General features: G+C 41.0%; 1 protein-coding gene across 4 annotated transcripts in view; it reads left to right on the top strand.

The window, feature by feature from the left end:
- Positions 1–23,359, top strand: part of WNT7B (Wnt family member 7B) — a 94,539-nt gene that overhangs the window by 32,684 nt on the left and 38,496 nt on the right. For all 4 annotated transcript variants that reach the window (XM_019292761.3, XM_039571517.1, XM_039571519.1 and 1 more), the window contains exon 2: positions 19,626–19,852. In XM_019292761.3, the coding sequence (XP_019148306.1) occupies positions 19,626–19,852 (227 nt within the window). The remainder of the gene's footprint in view (positions 1–19,625; positions 19,853–23,359) is intronic.

Raw genomic sequence — 23,359 nt, forward strand, 5'->3', positions numbered from 1 at the left:
TGAGCACTGCAGTATCCTTTGAACACACAAAGAGAATGGGCAGCTGGGAAGAACCTAAGATAGGGAAAGAGATGGGGTAAACCTGGCCTCTTGCTGTTTAACTAAGCCAGGGAAAAGCAGTGACGTCGGTTAGTGAAGAAAGAGAAAGCATCTACATCTTAGGATGCCACTGTCAGAGTCATAGCGCAGAACTGAATTTCGTACTGCAGATGTTTCAGTTTTCTTTTTGGCTGTCATTTGCTCTTCTGTGACAAATGTGTGTGTCTGAACCAATGACTAGAGGCAGAAAACAGAAAAATTCATATTTTTATGTTTCAATTGGAATCGCTAGAGCAAACTGCTATGGGGAGTGATGGGCTATTCATCTTGGAAAGTGCTCATGAAAAATCAAAATCCATTCCAGCATGTGTTTAAAGCTGGGTTTCTCAGATGAATAATTTGTGACCTCTTCAGGGGTCAAAAGAGGATTTGGGTGATACTACAAAGTGTTACATGGCATTGTGCAGCCCCTTGGTTCTTGAGAAAGAGGCAGTGCAGATATGGGTGTCCTGTAGTTGCACCAGCCAAGGCACAGCACCACAGCTTCAGTGTGTTGTAGGAGCTCAGCTCCTTCAGAACCATGGAATATGCAGCAGGCAAGGATAGTGGAGCAGAGAAGAGGTGTGTTATTGCCAAGTGGGGAGTCAGCACTTACAAATTCACAAAATTTGTGCTGGATTTATACTTGGTGCATCTATGTTAAGAATTTGAGATTTAATACATTCAGGATGTCCTCCTCATCCTTAGTGGGAGATAGTTGATCCACAAACTAGCATTAGCATCCTAGGCACGTAACTAACATGTTAGTTAGTGTGTGTCTGTTTAACATGGCTGAATTTGAAAATTGTCCTTAAGATGGTACTCCTGAGCAACCTGAAGGAGATATTTAACATTTGCTGTGCCTACACTCATGTACCTTCTCTGGAGCTGGAAAGCACTGACACATGCTTGGCAGGAGTGAGGAGGATGGTTTGTTTTAGAATTACTACTTTGGCAACAACATCAGCTCAGCTGGGAAAAATCTATGGGCAGCTGGAGAGGCAAGACCACATTCCAGCCCAGTACCTTTCTTCTGTGCAAATGAATAACAGCAGCTATAGCAAAAGTGATCATTTAAAAGAGTTTGAAAAGGATAATTTGGATGGTGGGGGGAAGCACTAAAACTGATGGTACTCTAATTTTTTAATGCCTCTCCTTTTTGCTGTCAGCCTGTTTGTTACTGGTGGTACCTATGTGAGAGTCAGTTGATATGTACCTTATAATTAATTTTTCAAATAAATGAATGCCTAGCACTCAGTCTGTAGCATGGAAGAGATTGCAAGTACGGGCAAGTCACTGTCCTGGCTTATGCTCTGCCTAGGAAGGTAAGAGATAAATGCTAAGAAGCAGGAAAGCAGCACAAGGTAAGGAGGTGGCTCACTCAAACCTACACAGCAGATCAGAGCCAAGAGTAGGACCAGATCTTGTTACTTTGATCCAGTATTGGAGCTGCTGGAGAAGTGGCTCTCCTCATCTGTGGATCTTCTGGAAGAATAGGAAAACAGGGAGAGAAAGTTTAGGCTGCTCTTCAGGACCAGGAGACTCTCAATATCCTGCACCTACTGGATGCATCCCTCCCACAACCTGCCTTAGGTTGTAAACATGGGAAGTGAGCTGATGTTCTAGGTGTGAACAGAGCAGTGCAAGACCTGAGTCAGATTGCCTGATTTTCTATGAGTCTATGTCTCCAGAGGACAATCTCAGATTTTCATTTCAAATCCTAACCTATGGGAGGAACTGGCCTATCATTCCGGTGATTTGACATTATAGTCCTAAGGTCTTTCATTTAGAAAGACAACAGGAATGTAAATGTGAAATACTGCCCTCAGTGTGTGCCATGGAGACTTCCCATGCCATTTAGAAGCTGTAAGACTCTGAAATGTGGGAGATACTAGTGCAGACAACTAAAACCAGCAGAACCAAATCTCGTGTCCAGCAACTGCTTGGGTTTGATCCTGTCTAAACATGTACATCTGCAGGAAACTAACAGCTTTCTACAAGCTCCTCTGTGGGTTTTCAATCCCTTCCTTTTACATTGTGCTGTAAGGGTTGGAATTGTCTCCAAAAAGGAATGGGTGATTCGTCAAGTTTCAGTAATCACCAAGGAGCTGAGCAAGAGTTTGGTTGACAAAGATATCACATATGGAAGATGTCGCTAAGTTAAAATGGTAGGGAGCCAATTAAGATACTTTTCATCAGCTTTTTCATTAAAATTCATTAAAACCTTTGCAAACTAGAAGATGTTTTGGATTAATTGCCACATTCAAATTCAAATCAAACAGCTTTTTGCATAGTTCTGTGCTTCAGTATTCACATCTTAGAGTACCACTTCTCATCTATTGCTAGTGCTTGGAATTTTCAATCTCTGATTTTTTAAGACTCTAGGCTTTTCTTTATTTCACAGAGGGTAGGTTTGAAGATTATTTCATTTGCCTATATAGTGTCTCACCATGCTCAAAGGAAGGTTCAGAATGTTTTGGATCCCACCATCAGCTGATGCCAATTAAGAAGACCTGATGGAAACTAACACATTGTAGCCAGGATAAGAGTAGAGTTCCTGCAGCAGCACTTAATTCCTTGATAAAGTTGCTGTACAGAAATTGCAGGAGTCTGGCTTTGATTCCTGGCTTCAGTAACTCACAAGATCATCTCAGGGAACTATTTCTTCATGTTTTCTTTTTAGTCAGTGTCAGGTTACAATTTGGCTGCTTTCTACACAGCTTCCCTTATAACTTTACCCAGGCCAGGACAGCTGTAAGCTTGCAAGTCAACAGCTTGCAATCAAACCCAAGGATCTCAGCCACTAGGAAGACAGTCTGTCAATAAGAAAAAAATAAAAGTTACCCACCAGTTTGCCATGCTTCAGTGTCAGGGATATTTAATTCCACCCCCTCTTGCTTGGAGTAACAGCAGTTTGAAAATATTAGCTTACTTCTATGTGAGTTCACTGAATTTAGTGAAGCGTGGGGACTGCGGGTGGAATTTTGGTATTTTGTGCAGAATTTTAAACCCATGAAGATGCAAAGAATTTGTGGCCACTGAGATAAGTTATTATAGATAAATATAATACAGCTTCTTATTTTCACATTTTTGATTCAGATCATGATCAAACTGGTAGTTTGGAATGATGTGAGTTTGGCCAGCCTAGAGGTAATTTCCAGAACCCAGAACACCACAGCTGTTATCTATCATTGCCTCATTGATGGTCTCTACATAGAATTCAAGGACTTACTGGTTGTAGAACAGGAACTATCTCTTCATCCTCAGAGAAGATTTTTCCAGTTCACCAGTGAATACAGCAGTCATTGCATGTGGGTAGGGAAATAAGGGAGGTAGAACATCAGTTTCTAGAAACTTACCAGAAGAAGTGTGCCAGAATTTTTTTCTCTCCTTTCATTCTTGCATTAAAAAAATTACACCAACTGTATCTTATAAAAGCTGAACAAGAAGCTTTTTATAACTGGAAAAAAAGCCATCAGGCAAACACTGAATTATCACTTTTTTTTTTTTTTTGGGCTATGTAGAGTTTTATTTTTCTCTGCAAGCCCTGTATTTGTCACACTGAGTCATCTGAGGTCAAGCGGCTCAATCTTCTCTGCCATAGTGCCCATCTTTTCTGGGATCTTGGCAGGCTGGCACAGGGCAGCTGTTGGCATTCCCAGGCCCAGCTTGGCTTGGGTGCCCCTGGCAGTGCAGTCAGTGGTGCCTGGCATGGACCAGCAGCTTCTTCAGGCCACACCACGCCTCCTTCCCCCTTCTTGTGCAGAGCTTCTCCTGGTGCTGTCACAACTGGGAACACATCATGGACGAAGTGACACTGACAGTGGATAGCAGAAGGTTCACTCTATGAGACCTCTTTCTCCCAATATTTCCAGTTTTCTCTGGTCTGTCCTATTTTATTCCTGGAATTTATTCCATTTCAGCCTTGCTGCAGACTTCAGCCAGTAGAAGTGACTTTAGTTGGCTGCAGTGTATTAGGACCTTACACCACAAGCCACTTGATCTCTCTTTTGGGTTTCCATTTTCCTTCTGAGTGACTGATTTTTTGGCATGGGAAACACTTTTATTCATGATGAACTTTTCTCTGTTAGAGATTTGTGCAGTGGTGTTGTTTGGACATACATGATGATACACTGCTGAACATTTGTCAGAACTGAGAATAATCCCTTCACCTAGAAACTGGCTGTCAGTGTTTGTCTTTCACTGAAATAACACAGTGGTGGTTTTGAGCTAAATAACCAAACTGGATAGGGAACTTATCATGACAGTTATGGTTCAAAAATAGTCCACGGTATAAAAATCATTATAAGGTCAAGTTTCCCGTTTGAAGTCTCTAGATCTGTGGATCCCATTTAGCTTTATTAGTAAAACAAGGAGGATCATCTCTTCTGTGCAGTGTGGATTAATTCATTACCATTTCTAGAAAGCCCTGAACTAGCCTATTTCATAAGTCTGGCTCTTTTACCACCCAAAATTCTTCTATGGTAGGTTATGGGCAAAATCTATCCTGGCATCACTTCTCTTCTTCATTCGGGGAGCACCCTAAGAAACACCCTAAGCAAAATTTTACTCCTTTTCGTTTTGAGTTAAACCCATATTCACCTATACTTTGTATGCATTTCATACAGCTAAGTCATGAACATACAATATTTGTGTCCCCGAATGAGTCCCAAAACAGTTGCAGGCCTCTGCTGGTGTGCTCAGTTTTACATTCATGGGATTGTCCTCTTGGGCCATAGAGTTAAATACCATGTCTAAACTCCTAGGTTGAATAGTTTGAATCTGAACTGTAAAATATCAGCCCTTTAGCAAGAAACAATCAAATTTACTTAAGTAATCAGCAGGTTTCTTGCCCCCAGAATAAAAAAGCTAGGATGGTTTTTATACAGACAAAATGCAGAAAAACTGTTTAAACAGAACAGAAGAATACAACATATAGTTAATGCTTACAGGGATTCTACACAGGCAAGTTTAATTATCTGATTTTCCATCAGTTCTTTGATTCTAAAAAATGCCAGAGGATTTTTAATACCACAAGAGATCAAGCCCTCTGTTTCATCTGTGGGAGGCAACATCAAACCGTAGGACATGCGTCATCATCTATCACCATCTATTTTCATTGTGAATTAAGCATTTGTTATCTCCAGAGGAACTGGATTTTGGGTTAGCATGAAATCGCATTGTTTTGTTCTACAACAAAGACGCTGATTCTTGTTAGCTTTGGGGAGTTGGTTTGTGATATTTGGATTGTATTATCGGGATCATGCACCATATGGGTTAGTTATCAGATCCTTCATGAAGTTATAGTTTTCCTAACACCAAACAAAAAACCCCAAAGGGGCGATTTTCTTACTCTCGTCTTTCTGTAAGACAGAAGGAATGCTGTAGATTTTTTTTCCTTTCTGGTGACAGAAAGTTTTGAAGCATAACAAACAAGATGCTTAGGGGAGTTCTAAAGCATACTTTAAGACATGGCATTAAGGTATTATTTAAAATTTTTTTTCCCTGAAAGCATTCAAAATATTCTCTTCATTAAAGTAACTGAAGAAATACATATGTTGTTCCCTTAGTGTAACTAGTTTTTCCCTTAAAATAAAGATTTTTAGCATTCTGTAAGTATTTTTTAGAACACACCAGAAGACAGAATAAAAGCAATTGGCTTGGAAAACACTGGCCAGCACAGGAAGAGTCTTGGGAAGATGGATTTTGAACAGCATGAACTGTGATTTTTTTCCCTGTCTGTGGGGTGGGCTTCCCCACACAGAAAGGCAGTTTGTGTCTCATGGTCAAATTTTCAAAATAAGCAAGAATTCTGTTGACCCTCCAAATGGGTGGCCAACTCATCACAAAGAATTGTCTGTCAACTGAGTAGATTTGTGAGAGGGGTGAGTGGTCCTACTTACGGACTGAACCCATGACCTCCTAATCCTATCTCATGTGTAGTGCCTGCCAGACTGTTCAATGGTCATTAGACCTGGGTGAACAATTTGGACAAAAAAAATGGAGCCATTCTGGGGATTAAAGATCCAAAGAAACCAAAACCCAGCTCTCAAAGTTCCTTTGGGCTTTCAGTTTCCACTCAGTTTTATTTTTTCGGAATGTCTTTCCCATGCTGCATGGTTTTTTTCCATGGCAGTAAACTTTCATCCTGGATCATGTAGGCTATGCTAGGAAAACTTGTGGATATGGCACAAATGCTTTGTGTGTGAGGTACAGAAACTGGAGTCTAAAGATTCGTGTTTAATGGCATAACGCAATGGTAATCCAATAAAATCAGGCACTTTGATTTTTGCTAGGGGTGAAATGCTCAGAAGTTGGATTAAAAATGTAAACACCGGTTTAATTCTAGAAGTGTTACTGGAAAGAAACTTACATCATCCACGCTCTATAGAAAATCCATGAATTACAGAAAATTCAGAAGCATTGAATGGTTTGAACTGTAAATCTTAACTCCTAGGGTCCCTTGAACGTACAGACTGGCCTAGAAATCAAACAAAGTGTGACAGTATTTCAGCCTGCAACTGAAAGACACATTTTCACCAATGCATGTAGTTCCTCACAAGAAAAACTTCTCTGGCTTTGTTTGGAGACACAAGAGAATGACTTAGTAAGGCTGGAAGTGATGCCACCTCATCCCCTTGGTTCACAGATCTCCAGTTGGAGCAATTCTCATTCTCCTGTGCAGTCACTCCATTTCTCAGAAGTGCAATGAAACCAAAACACATCAAGCCCACTTTGGCTATGGTTTATTGGGAAAATTGATTCCTATGCTGTAATTCCACTCAATACTGCACCAAAACTTGGCGTAGATTTATTCAGGCAGTGTATCAATGCAAGGCAATATATGCAATATTTTTAAGACTCTTAAAATAGGTGCTTTTAAAACACAAGCTTTTTGTATTTTAGGTACTTAGTGAAGATACTTTTACTTGCCCCGTCTCAGACACTAAAACCTCCAATGTAAATAATAAGCACAATCTAAGCAAATTGTTTTTCTACACTTTTAACCATACTTCCCCTCCATCTGTCCCGTGTTCTCAAAGTCAGATGCTGCAAATCAAAGGAATGCTCATAACTGGACACTAATTGCTGAACAGCTACTGTTCTACTAATGAGGGGGTGAGACACAAGGAGTCAAAATACTTTTGGGCCCGTTTGACACAGCTGCAATCCAGTCCATGCAGGAACTGAAGAAGTCAGAAGCAATGGTAATTCACTGTAGAATGAGGACTAAAGAGCCACTTTAGGTCTCAACTCTATTGCACTAAGTGGAGCTAAAGGCGTCGGGTGACAAAAGAGGTTATCTTATTACTGTATCCCAGAGGAGGAGACGGGAGTGTAATTCCAGTCATGATGTTTAGTTTATCTTCTTGTGCGGAAAAGCTTGGACCAGTGGGAGGGAACGTTGAAAAGAGGGATAGAAATGATCAGAGGTCTCATGCATGAGAGGAAAATTTGAATGAGGGCTGTTTTGCTCTGCAGAAGATTTATAAACAACCTAAATGACAGTGCAAGGCCTGTAGGGACAAAATATTCTGTTCCCATTGGGTATCAGAGAAGAAACCCTGAGCTTCAATTGCAGAAATTTCATAGAATCATGGAAAAGAAATATTGGAATATTCTGAGTTGGAAGGGACCCACAGGAATCATAAAGTCCAGCTCCTGGCCCTGCACAGGAGAACCTCAAGAACCTCACCCTGTGCCTGAGTGTTGTTCAAATTCTCCTTGAGTTCTATCATCCTTGGAACCATGACCATTCCCTGGGGAGGCTGTTCAGGGCCCAACCACCCTTTTAGGGAAAATTTAGGTAGGATGATTTATTAATGGTACAAAGTACCTGTTAGGAGTGGGAAAGGTGTAGCTGATCCTGCCCAGGGAAGGTGGATGGACTACTGTCTCCTCACAGTCACTTACTGTCCTGTTTGCTCCCTTCTGTGAATCCTGTGCCTTCCCATCACCCCTCAGAGAGATGTGCTCACCACATTGCTTTCTCACCAAGCTCTCTCGGGGGAATGCAGCTCATTCAGTCCTCAGCGTTCATGGTCTCATACTCTCCCAAAAGGAGCCTTTCCACATGCACACACAGGGGCCAGTTCTGCACACACAGCTGCCAGTCTGACATGCCTTGGCATGTGCTTTCAAAACCCTTGGTGCAGGAGTTCTGATGTAGTGCCTAAAGACAGGCATGCTCTTGGCCTAACACCATGTACAAAGGCATATCACATCGTTGGGGTAACCACTGGGGGAACTGAGGGGACAGATTGAAGATTTCACATCTTAGAGAAGGTCTGTGGCTGCCCTTGCCTATGACCACAACCCTTTTAAAACAAACTCTCCTTCTGAGTATGCCATAGTGCTTAAAATATATTTAAGTCATTGAGTTTTAGGAAACTTTGATAATTTCTCATCTTCCTCATAGTTTGTGATGCTGTTGTTAGCTTAAGTTTTTCTTCTGTGGAACAGATAAATGCAATTCAGACAGAAAGGTTGCACTTCTCCATCAATTTCTGTTTCACCTAAGGGTAAAAATTTAAAAGCATCAGGGAGAAAAATGAGAGTAAATATTTGTTAGCAGTGAAAGAAGATTTCTCTAAGAGTGTGGGGCTAACTGAAGATGAAGAACAGAATGTGGCTCAGATGTAGCTGTTAAGCCAGGTTTAACCTGCTCTGGGTGCTCACTGGCTGACACTGTGTGTGCCACCAGCTGCCTATAGCCCCTGTAGATTTCATGCGACTCACTTTGGTGGAGCTGTTTTAGTGCTGCCTCTGCAGGCTCGGCTATGAATCCCAAACAATCCTTATCACTTACTTCTTTAAATCTCTTCACTCTTTGGATTGCATGGCCATAAAGGGACTTTTTCAAATTATTAGATTCAGAGAGAGAACTGAAGGAAAAAGAAATTGAAGATGCCCATAGTCAGCAGCATCTTCAGTTTGAAGGCAAGAAGCAGCTAAATTGGGATCAATATGCCACATAACAGAAAGGCAGGTAAATGCCTGCATGTGTATGATTGACAGTGTGTGTTGGATCTTTTGAGAGAGGATTTTAGGAGAAGTATTCCATCCAGCTGCTTTCACAAGCTTATAGCGATTTGCAAAACACCAAGGACACACCCAGCACGGGCCACTGGGATAATAACACAGATGCACAATTTTTATGTCTGCATACCAAATTTAGAAACTCCCTCTACAAAAACAACTCAAAATGACTTTTGCTAATCCTTCTGAACACCTGGAATAGACTCAACAAGCCAGGGAACTAGAAAAGTTACTGTGTGGTTTACCAGGCCTCTTACATCACTCAGAATTAAAATTTTGAAATAAGTAGCTGAAAGAAACCTTAGAAATTCATAGATGGTCCTGTTTGGTGTCACATTATTTTGTGCCAGTGTTGACAGTTCAGATTATAAAACAGAGAGCTTTTGTTCACAGAAAGCGCACATGCTGCATACAATAATGTTTTAAATGCTTGGAAATCTGCATAGGAAATAATCTTTTATATTCTGCAGTTTCTGAGGGGTTCACCCTTTTTTTCCACACTTGAGGATTTCTCAGACTGCAGCTATTTTATAGTAATATCCAACTTTTAGGTACAGATTTGAAGGTCTGATCAGACTGGTGATCAAACCCTATTTCCTTTCCTATTTTCCTATAACCAACATGTATAATCTCAAGTAGACAAATTGTCTCATAACTTCAGTAGGTTAATCCATGTAAGGAGCTAGCCATAAGTTTTCTATCTGATGGATCAGAATTTCTCTTTGTGTGACCACCAATAGCCACTGGGAGTTTTGCTGGGTGCAGGGAATGCAGGCCTGCTCCATGGAAGCGCCAAGCAGTTTTCCTTACAGCTGGTGTGGTGGTACAAGATAGGCTGCAAATAATTTTCTCATAGGGAAACAGACTCAGAAAACGAGAGACAGAATTAGTTAACACACTAAGAGACTATTAAAAAAAATTATATCCAAGTGACGTTTGCTATTTGCTTGAAAATATGTTGCATTTTTTTCTTTTCAGTAACTATTAACTAAAGATATACAAAACCTACCAAGCGCAGCATTTCTGCACTCTGCATTCCTTACGCAACTACCTTAGTGTAACACCTCTACCTTCTTAATTTATTTTGGGATCTGGTGTTTAGCATGAAGTCTTTGTACAGGGACATATTCTGGTGCTTTGACTTGGGCTGAGTTGCAGCTGAACAGCAAATTTTCCATGGAAGCAAAGAGAACTACATGACCAGGAAAACACAAAGGGTGTCAGCCACGCATCTAGCACCTTGAAATCTGCAATAGATCTCTTGTATTTAATAAGGTGGTCCTAAAATAATTTTCCTTCCTAAACCAGGCTTTGCAAGAGCTTAGCTGAGCTATGCAGGCTGAAGGGGACTTTCAGGGCACTTTTGTTTGAAGTTGCAGCCAGCCCAGGGAGCTCATTCAAAGCTGCCTGTGCAGCCCTAGCACAACCTCCTGGCTGCCAAACCTGTCCTGGGAGCAGAACATGTATCCAGGCAATCAGCCTGTGTCAATCTGAGCAACCTGCTCTATTGGAAAGTGAGGCCCTGGCACAGGTTGCCCAGAGAAGCTGTTGCTGCCCCATCCCTGGAAGTGCCTGATGCCAGGTTGGATTGGGGCTTGGAGCAACCTGGTCTAGTGGGAGGTGTCCCTGCCCATGGCAGGGGGTGGGACTGCATGGGCTTTAAGGTCCCTTCCAATCCAAACCATACCATGACTCTGAGGAGCAGAGCAGCAGCTGTTTCTTTTCAAGGTGATGTGGAAGGTGCATTCTCCTTCCTGTCCTTGGTACTGGAAATGGAGAGTACATTCGACCTATGTCTCAGACAGAGGTACTTCTGCACCACCAACCAGCCTCATGCAGGCACACCACCCATATCTGGTGGGATATTGCAGCTCTCCAGTGAGGGAATAAACTCTGAAATGAAATATAAAAAATTTTTAAAACCCCACAGTTTTCCCCATTCTTACCCGTTCATGCTAAGCCTGGAGAGGTCCATGCTTTCTGCTTCTGGGACTTGGTGTTTCTTTTACAGTTTTTCCCACATCTTGAGAACAATGCAAGTGTGTTCACTATGAATGAGTGTTCCCCAACTACTGTAGTTTGAGAGAAAGGTGAGAGTGGGTAATTGAGGAGGAAAACACAAGGGCTCAAGGCTTCACAACCAAACTGGGACCATGTCAAGGTGTCTGGTCCCGCTTGGATGGTGCCGAGGATGTACCCACTCCTCGCACTCACTTCCTCACCTGCTGCACACCTGAGCAGGAGGACCTGCCCTTCTGATGATCTGTCGCCCCAAAGCTTCAGCAGCTGTAGAGAAACATCAAGGGAACTCATTCTGCTCCCCGTCCCCCCTGACAACGATCTTGCCTGAGGCATTTAGAGCAGAAGAGAACAACAAATGCTGCTGCTGGTTTGAGCAATGCTCCCATTCCAGATGTAGGAGCCAGTAAGTAAACCTGACAGCACCAAGCTTATGGGTTTTTGGTTTTAATTTTGCTCGTGGATGTTACTTAATTCCATATCCTGATTTTTTATGGCCTTAGGAAAGATTTACCACCATGAAAACAGTGGTGAGGGCAGGAATAAAAGAAATAAATCATGGCTCGTAATAGTGGGGTATTCAGTGGATAAAAATTCAGTGTCACTGACAAAGAGAATTAATTTTTTTTCTCCTCTGCTGCTAATTCAAGACCAGTAAGACTTGTTTTGTGGTCATATATCCATGCAAAAATAGCGCTTTCAGTGGTCATTTAGTCTGAAGCATACATTGTGGGAGGGGTCAATGTGGCCTCTCCACCTTAACGACAAAAGAACATCTGAGACAACTTTGTATGGCTTTTTGGGTGTACCTCAGAGCTCCATACAGACTTTGATCCTCATGATTAACAGACACTGCAATGGAGTCTTAAAATATTAACACAAAAGACTAAATTCTCCAACATAATGGCTCACCAGTAGACTTTCAGAATTTATTCTCATTGGTTGCTCAGACTAACAAAAATGAGTTCCTACCTGAACCACGATAGCAGTAAAGCCAGTTGATTTCACTTCAAGAAGGAAAAGTTTTCCTTTCCTGTAGACCCACTATTAAATGCTTTCCTCTTTCAATTTTTGTATCATATCTATGGAAGCCTCATGCATGCAAAGCCAAAAATTTAAGATCTATCATAAGTGTTTAATGAAAAATATCACAAAGCATACATTTTAAGATAGATTCCAGTAACAGTCCACCTTAAAGATTTTAAAGCCACAGTGCATACCTGGCATTTTAGAATGAGCTAACCCATGGATAACTGCTTCTGTGCAGGGCATTGTGGTAGGACTGTGACACGCTTTCATCAGATCTGACAAATTAAGCAGGATATGGTCTTGATGAATCTTGGACTTTGCCTGAAGACTTCCTCTTTCTCTTTTCCTCTTAACCTGTTCCCCAAAGAGAACAGACTGCTAAACTTTGGTTAGAGCCAAAGTATGCACTTTGCTTAAGTTTAATTAAGGCTAGGAATTGATAAAGCTAGGAAAATGCCCATATCTATACATACGCCGTATGTGATTGGAGAAAGCTTATTTGTTCTTATTTACTGTATGAAAAACATGACAAAACCATGGACTTTACATATAGAAGTGTGAAAATTTTATTTTTCTATGATACTGGACTGTTTTCTGCATAGACACAGAAAATCTGTGAGTTATCTCTTCCAGCCAGTTTGGTGTTTCAAAGTTGCATTCCATGCCAGGAGAACTGCAATATCCCCCCACCAGTTACTCTGCAAGGGAACTTTGTGTTCCACTGTGGTGGGTTGCTGCTCAGCAAACAGCTCTGTGCCTCTCTGTCAGATATCAGTGTGGCTCTTTCTAGTGCTAAGGAGAAAAAGAAATGGAGTGGAAGGCAAATTATAGTAATATAATATATATAATAATATATAATTATAGACAACACCAACTGTGAGTGCTTAACAGGCATCTTGGCATTCAGGAATGGACTTTGTTGTTACTGAGGGTGGAAGCTGCTTGGTACTTTGCACGGTAAGGTGTGTGCATGTTTGCAGAACTGAACTGGTAGGTCCTGCTAACGGTGTTTATAGAGACAAAATAAAATAACAGTGTGAAACAAAATTGTTTCAGTTTGATTTCTAAATCTGATTAAGTTTTGGTTGTAAAAGGAATCAAATAGTTTTATATCAACACAATTTTTCATTAAGCCTATTCAGATAAGTTCAATTACACCATGTATGTCACCATCTTCATCACTGACAAGACCAAAGCAGGCATATTCCAGCCTTCCATGAATTGCTCAGGAGAATGCCAGAACTGCAGCCTTCCTGCAGCTTTCCAACACTGGCCTATCAGTCTTCTCTGGTTTAGCAAACCAAAAATTCTTGAAACACAAATTCCTTTGGAATCATTATTTGCCACACTTCAGATATTTTAACACCTGATTTTATCTTCATTAATTTTTATATCCACAGGATGTGTTTTCCACCATATAACAAGATGCCCCTAGAATAAAGTGTTTTGAGACAAGAAAGAAAATCTTCGTTATACAGTAGTTTTCCATGAAAATTCAGAAGGAGTGAATGTCCAATGAAAACTGAAATGTGAATTTGCTACTGTGACCTTTGCAATAGGACACATGAGGCATGTGAGGCATTTCTGTTCTCCACGAGCCTTTCTTTGGTGTAAAAAAGTTGAATACAGGTAAACTACAGATGTAACAGTCTTCAAGATATCCTGCTGCTACATATCAAGTGTTGCCTCACTGACAGATTAATAAAAATTATTGTAGTGGACCAGTCATACAGCAAATAAGATATGTGTCAAAATCAGATTTCTCTTGCTCAGTGAACAGTAGGAATTCGCAGGAGGCTGGTGCTGGTTGCTGGTGCTCATCTGTGAACATGGCTCCCAGGCAATGTCTCCCCTCCTTCTCCTGAAGCCTAATGATTCACTGCTGGCTTCATAGCAACCATCCCAGCTGGCAGGTAGGGGAGGGTGTGATCCAAGGCTTTGCTGGTGTTCCCCCCATCACTATGGCATACAGGGATGGGGGCCATGCCCCCACACCTCTCTCAAGCAGGCATTTAGCCCGAGGCATGTTCTGCCCTTGTGTGAGTCATCCCCTCAACTCACCTAGCCTGCCACTTTCATTCCTGCCAGCAAGCACACTACGTAGGATATCAGGTACTTTTTTGGGTGAGCTCCTCAAAGAAATCTCTGCCTTTCATTTGGTGGGAATGAACAGGTTGCTGTGTGCAACCCCCAGGTCCGGAGCCCCAGCAGAGGGGAGAGCACCACAGGGCTGTACCACCCAGCCTTACTGGATTTCCGCTTCAGTAACATATGTGCTGAACAACAATTTCCCAAAGCCAGGGTGGAAAACAAAACTGAAAGCCTAAACATATGCAGATGGCATTCAGAGCCCAGGACACTCCTGCCAATTTCTGCAACTGATACACACTCAAAATATTTACTTAGAAATTCTTAATTAAGTCAACCATTCGGTAGCGGTGTACAGTTTCAGATGTGTCGCAGTGTCACCACAAAATACCTCGGTGGTTCCTGCTAACAAAAAACCCACTATGTGGATTTTTTGTGAGAGGTGGTTGGGCAAGTTTTCGGTACAGTGTGCCAAAAAAGCTGCACAGCTCCCCTGCTGATAATGGGATTCATGTGGATAAAATCCCTTCATTCCTTGCTGAAAACAAACCCCCTGCCCAATAGCAGTTTCAGGTGAATATCGAGAAGCAGAGCTGAGGTGGGATCTCAGTGACCCTACAGTTGCCTATCCAAGGGCTTGCAGTAAGGCTGGCTCAGTGGGAAGTGTGCACTGTGCTGTTGTGCAGCCAGGAATGCAAATGAAGGAGGGTGCTGGAGGAGAAGAAGTTCCTGAAGCCAGTCCTGGGCTCCAATAAAATGTAATTTGCCCAGGCAACATGGATTGGCAGAGAATTTTTAAAACAATTTAAAAACTTTTTTTAGCCAAAAGGTTAAAATCAACCTGTTTAAGCGTTTCATCTGTATACAATGCGTTGTTGGCTTAATCTCTTATTTTACATCTTTTGTCATGTATTTGTCAGAATGGTATATTAAACTCCTTGGAGAAATATCAGTACACATCTCTGCCTGTGCAGGAGCTTGGGGACAACTCCAAAGATTGGTTAGTTACTGCTCTTCATCTATAAGTGTACAACTTTGTTGCATAATTTTATCAAAGTTCAGATTCTTTTAACAAGAATAAAATTTAAATTTTTTTTTTCTCATGTGCTTGTACAGCTGTCCATTATAAGGATTTACTTTATGTATTTTCCACTTGTGCAAAGACTCTGTAAACTGCAGTTCACATGATGACCTTCCTATACGTGAAATTAATCAGAAGTTGCAAGGACCTGATAACATTGAAAATCAATGAAATGACTCACGCTCAAGTTAAGCAAATGCTTGTATTTGCAAATATAAAATGGAGACTCAAGCAAGCCAACCAGGAATGAAGAGTACATTTCTCTTCCAACAAGCAGTTCTTAAAACTCAAGTGGCTTTAGTGTTTAATTTCTGAAGCATTTCAAAGACCTTTACTTTTATGACTTACTTAGAATATTTAATAATTTTCGTTTCACTTTGTGAAAAGGGAAGCTGGAGTTGCTTAGGTCCTACAGAGGAGATACACCTGTAACAGGAAATACATTTGGAGGGAGAATTTTCTCGTTTTGTGACAGGATTCGTCTGTCTTTGCATAAGTAAGCAAGCATTATTTCAGAAAATAAGCTGAAACTTGTCTCCCACTGCCGTGAATTTCTGCTTGCTGTGACACAGTCCTAGTTATTTTTCAAAGGAAAAAACCCTGATATTTCAAAATTCTTATGCAGAGACCACGCCTTCCAAAACCTTGTTCATCAGGTTTAATTTGATGGAAGTTTGAACTACAAGGTCCTATCCAAGCCCAGATCTGTGGGGTTTTTTTGGTTTGGTTTTTTTTTGTTTGTTTGGTTGGTTGTTGTTGTTGGGTTGTTTGGGTTTTTCCTGTGGTTTTTTTGGTCGTTGTTTTTTTGCTCTTTTTTTTTTTTTAATTCGGGTATAACTCTGTTTGTAGCCATTGCTCAATTTCAGTGCTGGTGTTTCCCTTGGATTAATGGCATAGGCATGAAGAAACATGAAGGCTCTCCATATTCCAGACACTAATGCCTTAGGATTCTAAGGACACTAATTCCTCAGGAAATGTGCCATTATTCCACTAGCTCTGTTTATCTGGATAAGCCATGTGGATGATGTTTAATTGGATAGCCCATGTGGATGAGCCAGCAGAAGACTCTGAGGCGTGTGGAGACTGTTGTGGTGCAGGATGGTTACAATTACTGTAAACTGCATCAGAAATCTTAACAAAATGACACACTCAGGAGCTTCTGGTGATAAGAGTCAAGGAAATTTGCACCACAAAGAAAGATTAGATGAAAGAAGATGCCAAAATGTGGCATGGAGGATCTGCTTTTTGACAGCTATAAAGTAAAACAATCTCCATCTCATAAAAAAAATGATGTAGACTTCAACCTGCCAAGGGGCAGGGGCAGTGCACAACCCTCCCGAATGTGTGACTGATGCACAAACTGAGGGATGCCACAAGAAATAGAGGAGAGGAAGCTTGAAATGCTGTTGGGTGCATTTCTTTAATAAAAATAAAGTTTTCCAAAACCTCAGTTTCATGATTCAGCATTTCTTTTGGCACTGTAACAATTTAAAAGTAGGCTAAACAAGTCTGAGGGAATATGCTGGTAAGTTCAGGCCAGAGAGGGGGAAGTTTCTGGAAGTAATAATAGAAAAACTAAGACCCCTTCAATGCCCAATAGTTGCAGTTTAATTGTTTTAATACACGTTACAAGCACACAATAATTACGACACCCTCACGATACCTTCTGAGGCAGATATGATCATGCTTATTTTCTGGACAAATAAACTGACCCACTGTCAGTTTGACCAAGGTCTGCTCCAAAAAACAATGGGAAACCAAAGAATATACTCTTTAACCTAATCATGAGACAGCAGTAATGTGTACGAAGCAAGCAACTTAACTGAAAATTATATGTTTAGATGCTGTGGCCAATTCTTGCTTTCCTTTTTTTTGAAAGTCGTAAGGTTTTGCTGCTCAACTTGAGAACAGTTAGTGGAAACTCTGGAAGCCCACCAGTTTAAAAAAAATGATGTCAGGAAGTTATTGCATGGTTTTTATCAGTTTTTAATTTTAAAAAAAGTATTTATATAACATACAAACAATTTTTAGATGTAATTCTTGCTAGTAAGATGGTGGCATAGCCTCAGTAACTTGATGACTGTCAGGCAGCTACGAGACCAGAACTGTATGTCTTGTGCATGTGCTAAGCATCAAATGGAATGATGAATGCCTTGTGCATGTTTCTTTCTTAGGAGTCAACCCCAGATTTCCTCAGGATTAGGTTTTCCTGGAAGGGTCAGTGTCTGAAGCAGAAGTGGAAATGGGTTACCAGGCGGGAAGGTCTTGCAGGGCACTTGGGCACCTGGTCTGTCCCAGGGAACTGGGCAAAGCCATGTGGAGGGGATGGGGTAAGAATGGGGCACAGCATTTTAGCATCATCAACGAGTGCATGTTTCTGAATTTAACACAAAACATCTATTAAGGAAAAATGCTTTCCTTTGTGTTTTACTGCAATATTTTCAGAATGTTCATCCTACTTTGTGTGGGAAGTGGATGAAGTCAGAGAGAGAAAAGCTTCCAAAGAAAATAACACTTTTACTTTTCAATATTGAAAAGTGTCTGATTTTTTTTTTTTTTTAAAGTTAAGTATTGATACTTTCCTCTGTGATTTTCATTAGCTTTTGAAGCCATAACATTAAGGTCATAAGCCACTGTAAAGAGAATCTTACCCCTATATCAAACTCATAATACTTTTTTAAGATTATCACATCTCTTGGAAAGTTCTGATTTAAAGACATCACTATTTAAATTTTTTTCTTTTTCTTTTTTTTAAATGGAGAAACACTTTTTGTCAGAAAAAAAACCTTAGTTCAAAACCTGCATGAATCTCAGGGGGTCTCTGGTTCCAGTTAATGCTCCAGCTTCATTGCTCAGCACCCAGAGGAACACAAATTAAAGCTACAGGTCTGAGCACTCCTGCTCCAACACTGAGAGTGGTCAGACTGCAACTACCTTTTGTTCTTACTTTTGTTTAATAGGCAGAACAACAGGGCATGTGTTGATACCTTATCTCTATATCCATTCCCCTCCCCCCCCCGCCCCTGCCATAAATAAAAAACCCCCAAGTGGTGAATTTCTCATGGATTGTTAACTTTGGAAAAGATGCACAAATACCTATTAAAGGAAGAGGGAATCATCATGGAATTGCCATTCCACAGGAATAGCAGTATTTCATTTTGGCCAGGGAATAGTGCTCCATTTCACCCTCCTTGGTCTGGCTTTACTGTAGCTTATTGAAATGGCAAAATTAAACACTCTGATTTCATTGAAATGCAGCATTTATGTAATTTTGCAGTGATGAAGTTGATAAATTCTTATGTAATTCTTTAATTTTGTTTAGTCAGCATTTCCCCAAGGAAGCATTTCCAGTGGGAAATTTTTAATACTAAGATGAAAGGCTTAGGCTGGTGCTCAAGAGGGAAAGTAGAATCATGGGGCAGTGTCTGCTTGTCCAGAGCCACCTGAAGCATCTCCACATGGGCCTGGTGGCTACTCAGTAGATGTGACCAGAGGCATCACTGAACGTGCATCCATGTTTTCCCATTTTTTTCCCAAAGTATTACCATTTAAAATGTAGCCTGTAAAGATGTTGAAAAATGAGCCTGTGAAGATGTTGAAAAGTGAGCTGAAAAATGAAAAATAAATACACTCAAGTGAAAACATATGGCAGGTGCAAGTTATATGCAAACTTCATAATGAATTCTGAAAATATACTTGAAGAATGAGAACTGCAGATATAGTCTGGATGGCACGTACTAAGAATCACTCCTATGTACTCCATGATGTTTGCCAGATCTCAAGTACAGTTATGCTGGTGAACTTCATTAATCATTCAATACCCTGAGCCTAACAATGGGCAAGAGTGTTGCTAGTGTCAAGTCATTTTCTAAATTGTGCTTAACAGTTTCAAATGAGGGGTGGATGAACTGGCTGCAGTAACTAAAACACTAAGCCTGAACCCGCATTCAAAGTAGACATGAATTTCAGAGATTTGTGGATGATCACTTGTCACTATTTTTCTTTTAAATAAGTCTTGCTTTCCACATCTCACAAGCTGATGTCTCTGTGTAGGACTGGAAACAAAAGTGCCAAAATTCCATTTCTTTGTTTTTTCTGGCACAAATCAGATCAGGAATTACTGCAAGATTTCCAGGCTCCTATACCAGACCAGAGACATTGTGCCAAGCTGGCATAATTACAGGAACTCAACCTCCAACCCTTCCCCTTTTGCACAGTGCCTTGCCAGCCACACAGCAGCACCTGGTCACCTCAATTTGGTTATAACGTGTCTTTCTGCTTTTTTCCTCAGAGCTTTGTCATCCGTGGTGGCTTTAGGAGCTAATATAATCTGCAACAAAATCCCAGGCCTGGCCCCTCGGCAGCGAGCAATCTGCCAGAGCCGCCCTGATGCCATCATTGTGATCGGGGAAGGGGCACAAATGGGAATCAATGAGTGCCAGTACCAGTTTCGGTATGGGAGGTGGAACTGCTCTGCGCTGGGAGAGAAAACAGTCTTTGGACAAGAGCTTCGAGTAGGTAAGGGTGTCTCTAATACGGTGCTGTAGGGATCTGTTTGAGATGGTTTTCTTTTGCCTTTCTTGCTATGGTCCTGCAAAGGTTTATAACCCTCAGAGTTCAACTGTGATGCTCCCAGAACAAGAGTGTTTCCACTCGCTGAAAAGTAACTGGCAAGACACATGAAATCTCCAGTGATCTGTAGATGAAGTCACTCATATCTGTGCAACTTCAGACCCAGCAATGGCCTCAGTGCCTGCACAGCCATCCAAGGTCACAGCTCATGAAGAGAGTATTTCCAGCTGTTGTCTTGTTACAGGTTGTCATGATAACTGTGGTGAATATTAAGGCTAATCAAAAATGAACTAAAAGCAGCTCAGAAAAATCCCTCTGAAGACTTCCCAGAAGCATAAATAGTGCGATAGTCCCAAATAATTGATGGAAGTACCCTGCATATGACACTGGCCTTCCTATATGCGGCAGTGATACATTTTAGTGTTGCTATCATACTGCAAAGAAAATACTGCGATTTGAGGCAGGAAATCTATTCAAAGAAAATAACACATGGTCTTGGCCTGACAAGCTTTTAGCTGGCAGAAGTTAAATCAATACCTTTCCATTTACCATATGTCTGATACTATTTCACAGGGGAGATTATGTAAATTTTTTTCCAGCACTGAGGTCACTATTTTCCTCATCACCCAGCTGGGTATCCTTAGCTTATTCCTGACCTTTTCTCTCTCCCCCAAGGGCTGCCCATTCTCACATGCTGTCTGCTGTTTTGGGCTGGGATAACATGTTGTACTGTGTGGCTCTCTCAAGGGCACTCAAAGTGATACCATCCAGCTTCTCAGTGGGGTTGTAGCCTATTCTTCATGTGTTTCATTTTTCTCTGCATGATACCTCTTGCATTCAATGGTTCAGGTGAGTCTTGTCCCTCCAACACAACTGAGTGTGGTTAGACATAAGATCTCATTAAAACTGTATGAAAAAAAGGCATAACATTTAATTTCTTCTGTGCAAAGAGGAGTCGACTCACATGGTGCTTTTGTTTGTAGTGGTGGTCAAAGCTTTAGGGTTTTTTCTAACACCCTTGTGAAATGAATGCCAAAAACTGAGGTATGTTTGAGTCAACAAGGGAACTGAATATTTTTTGAAAGAATATCCGAATCTGAGAATCTGGCTGGGGTCTGGGCACTTTAAGGACACAGTGGTTCAGCTGTAAAGAGTAAAATAAATCCATTGGCATTGGGCAATTGACTTACATTTGCAGAGGGTCTGTCATATTCTGTGAGCATTATATTATGTTCTCAAGGAATCATATTCAGGAATTAGCCTAACTTTTACCTTCAAATTTAAATGAACCAGAAAAAACTCTATTCACTTGTCTTGACTGTTAGAGGCATGGTCTGGTCCTCCTTGGTTGATAATATGTTTGTTTGCTTTCAGTTAATAACCAGAATTATGTTGCTGCCAGAAAATATACATCTGCCAAGCATGCTGTACTTCTTCATGCTCTGTTTTCATCTGCCAAAGTTTGCGGGCATGCTCTTACCTTAGATAAGTGGGTTCTCTTACCTTCTGTGAGATCCCCTATGGCCTGAGAAGGGCCACTCTGGAGGGTTGTACCAGAGTTGGTGTCATTACTAAGCTTTCCAGTGAAAAGGATTTCACCATTTCTGCTCTCCTTTCCAAGCTGAAAATCTTGTGGTGCTTTACCAGCTCCACCACTGTGCTTATGGGTAACAATCCTCTTCACCACAGAGACTCTTTTCCTCCTCCAAAACTTTGCAAGTTAATGCAGTTCAAATGACTAAAGAGGACAAGTTGTAGCTGTGCTTTCATTCTCAATGTTTCTACTCAAAGTAAGTGCTACAAGGAACAGAAATTATTTGTCATTAGGATGGACCAGCTATCAGGTTGGTCAGACTATACAAAACTGGAAAAACCAGGGTTTTCTTGAGCCACTGTTCAAGCCATATTTGCCAAAATGTTTACCAGATTCTTGACCTCTCCACTGAACCTGAATGGTTTCTTGAAAGTCTGAAATGACTGATGTGGAATTTGGTGGGTTCTTTTATGGGTTAACCCGAGCACAGATGAAACTTGGCTCTTGCAGCTGAGTTCTGCTTTGACATTTGTTGGGAGTGAAACCACACAGACTCCAACAGATGGAGAAGGTTTACATGACCCCTTCCAGCCAAGCCAGACGAGTTCCATGCAGGTCTATAAAGGATCCCATAATTCACATATCTGTATTTTTTTTATTAGTGGAGTAGCACCCAGAGATGATGAGGTCAGTACCTAGGAAAAGGATAGGGTTTAGGAAGTAGTGTTATTACACTAGCGAAGGGGGAAAAGGTAAAAAATGGACAAAGATTTAAAAACCCCACTACTTAAAAGTACAAGATACCTTTAAGCATAAATATTCACTTGTGTAACAAAACACACCTGTGTCTGACACAGAAACACTAAACCGGCCATTTGGTTCTGCCTGAACATACTGAAGAAAGGACTAAAACTAAAAAAAGACAGGCATGTTTTTCACTTCACCCCAAAGGAAAGCTCCATCCCAGAATCCCTTGGGGAGATGAACACTGAAGGTGAGTTATTCAGGTCTCAGGGTGGGGAGGGAAAGTAAGCAGTGATAACATGATATTAATTGCTCTCCTGCTGCATGGGAAATAGGGGACCTGCTCTTTAACCACTGGCCAAGACTCTACCACTACACTGACAAGTGAAGATTTATGATTATTCTAACTTGTATTTTGGTGCAACACTCCCCCTTCAAGATTCAAAGCAAACACTCAGACTCACCCAATGTGAGGTTTCTCCAACAGATGTGTATCTGTTGCTACGATCACCTCTTGGGTGCCTTTATGTTCTTACTATGCATGTCTTCCACCCACCACCAAGCCAGAAGACATGACACAGGGACACATGTCCCCCCTTGTGTTTTCCAAGGATCCTACTGTGCCAGGAGAAGTCCTCAGTTTTTTAGCTAAGCTCCAAGATGGATCAGTGAGGAGTTATTTACTCAAAGAGGTACTTCAGTGAATGAGGGCTGCATCACCAATACAGTACATAGAATCTGTACTAAAAAAAATGGAAATAGTCCAGAGGATGGAATAACAACCATAGAAATGATGGGGCATTCATGTTGGTGTGAAAGATTTATAGCAGCCGGAGATAAAAAGTGACAGAGAAATCTAAATTAGTGGCATGTACAAAGACTGTAGCATGGGATGAATTAGCCAAGCATTGCATATAGCTTATTTTGATATATTTATAGCTGGGAAATCTTCCATACTCATGCCATCCCCAAAGAAAGTCAGTCCTGCACTTACTTTACCCATGCTGTCCTGTACACACATTTGTCACCTTCTTGCACACATCCCTAGCTTTCATGCCAGCTTCTCACATAATCATCTGTACTCTCCACTCATCCTTCTTGCTTTAAGCCTCTTAAACAACCCCAGTCAAAAATTAAAAACTAAAAATTTTTAAATTAATTAAAAAATAATTATA

This window comes from Corvus cornix, chromosome 1A, assembly GCF_000738735.6.
Source record: "Corvus cornix cornix isolate S_Up_H32 chromosome 1A, ASM73873v5, whole genome shotgun sequence".
Classification (NCBI taxonomy): Eukaryota; Metazoa; Chordata; class Aves; order Passeriformes; family Corvidae; genus Corvus; species Corvus cornix.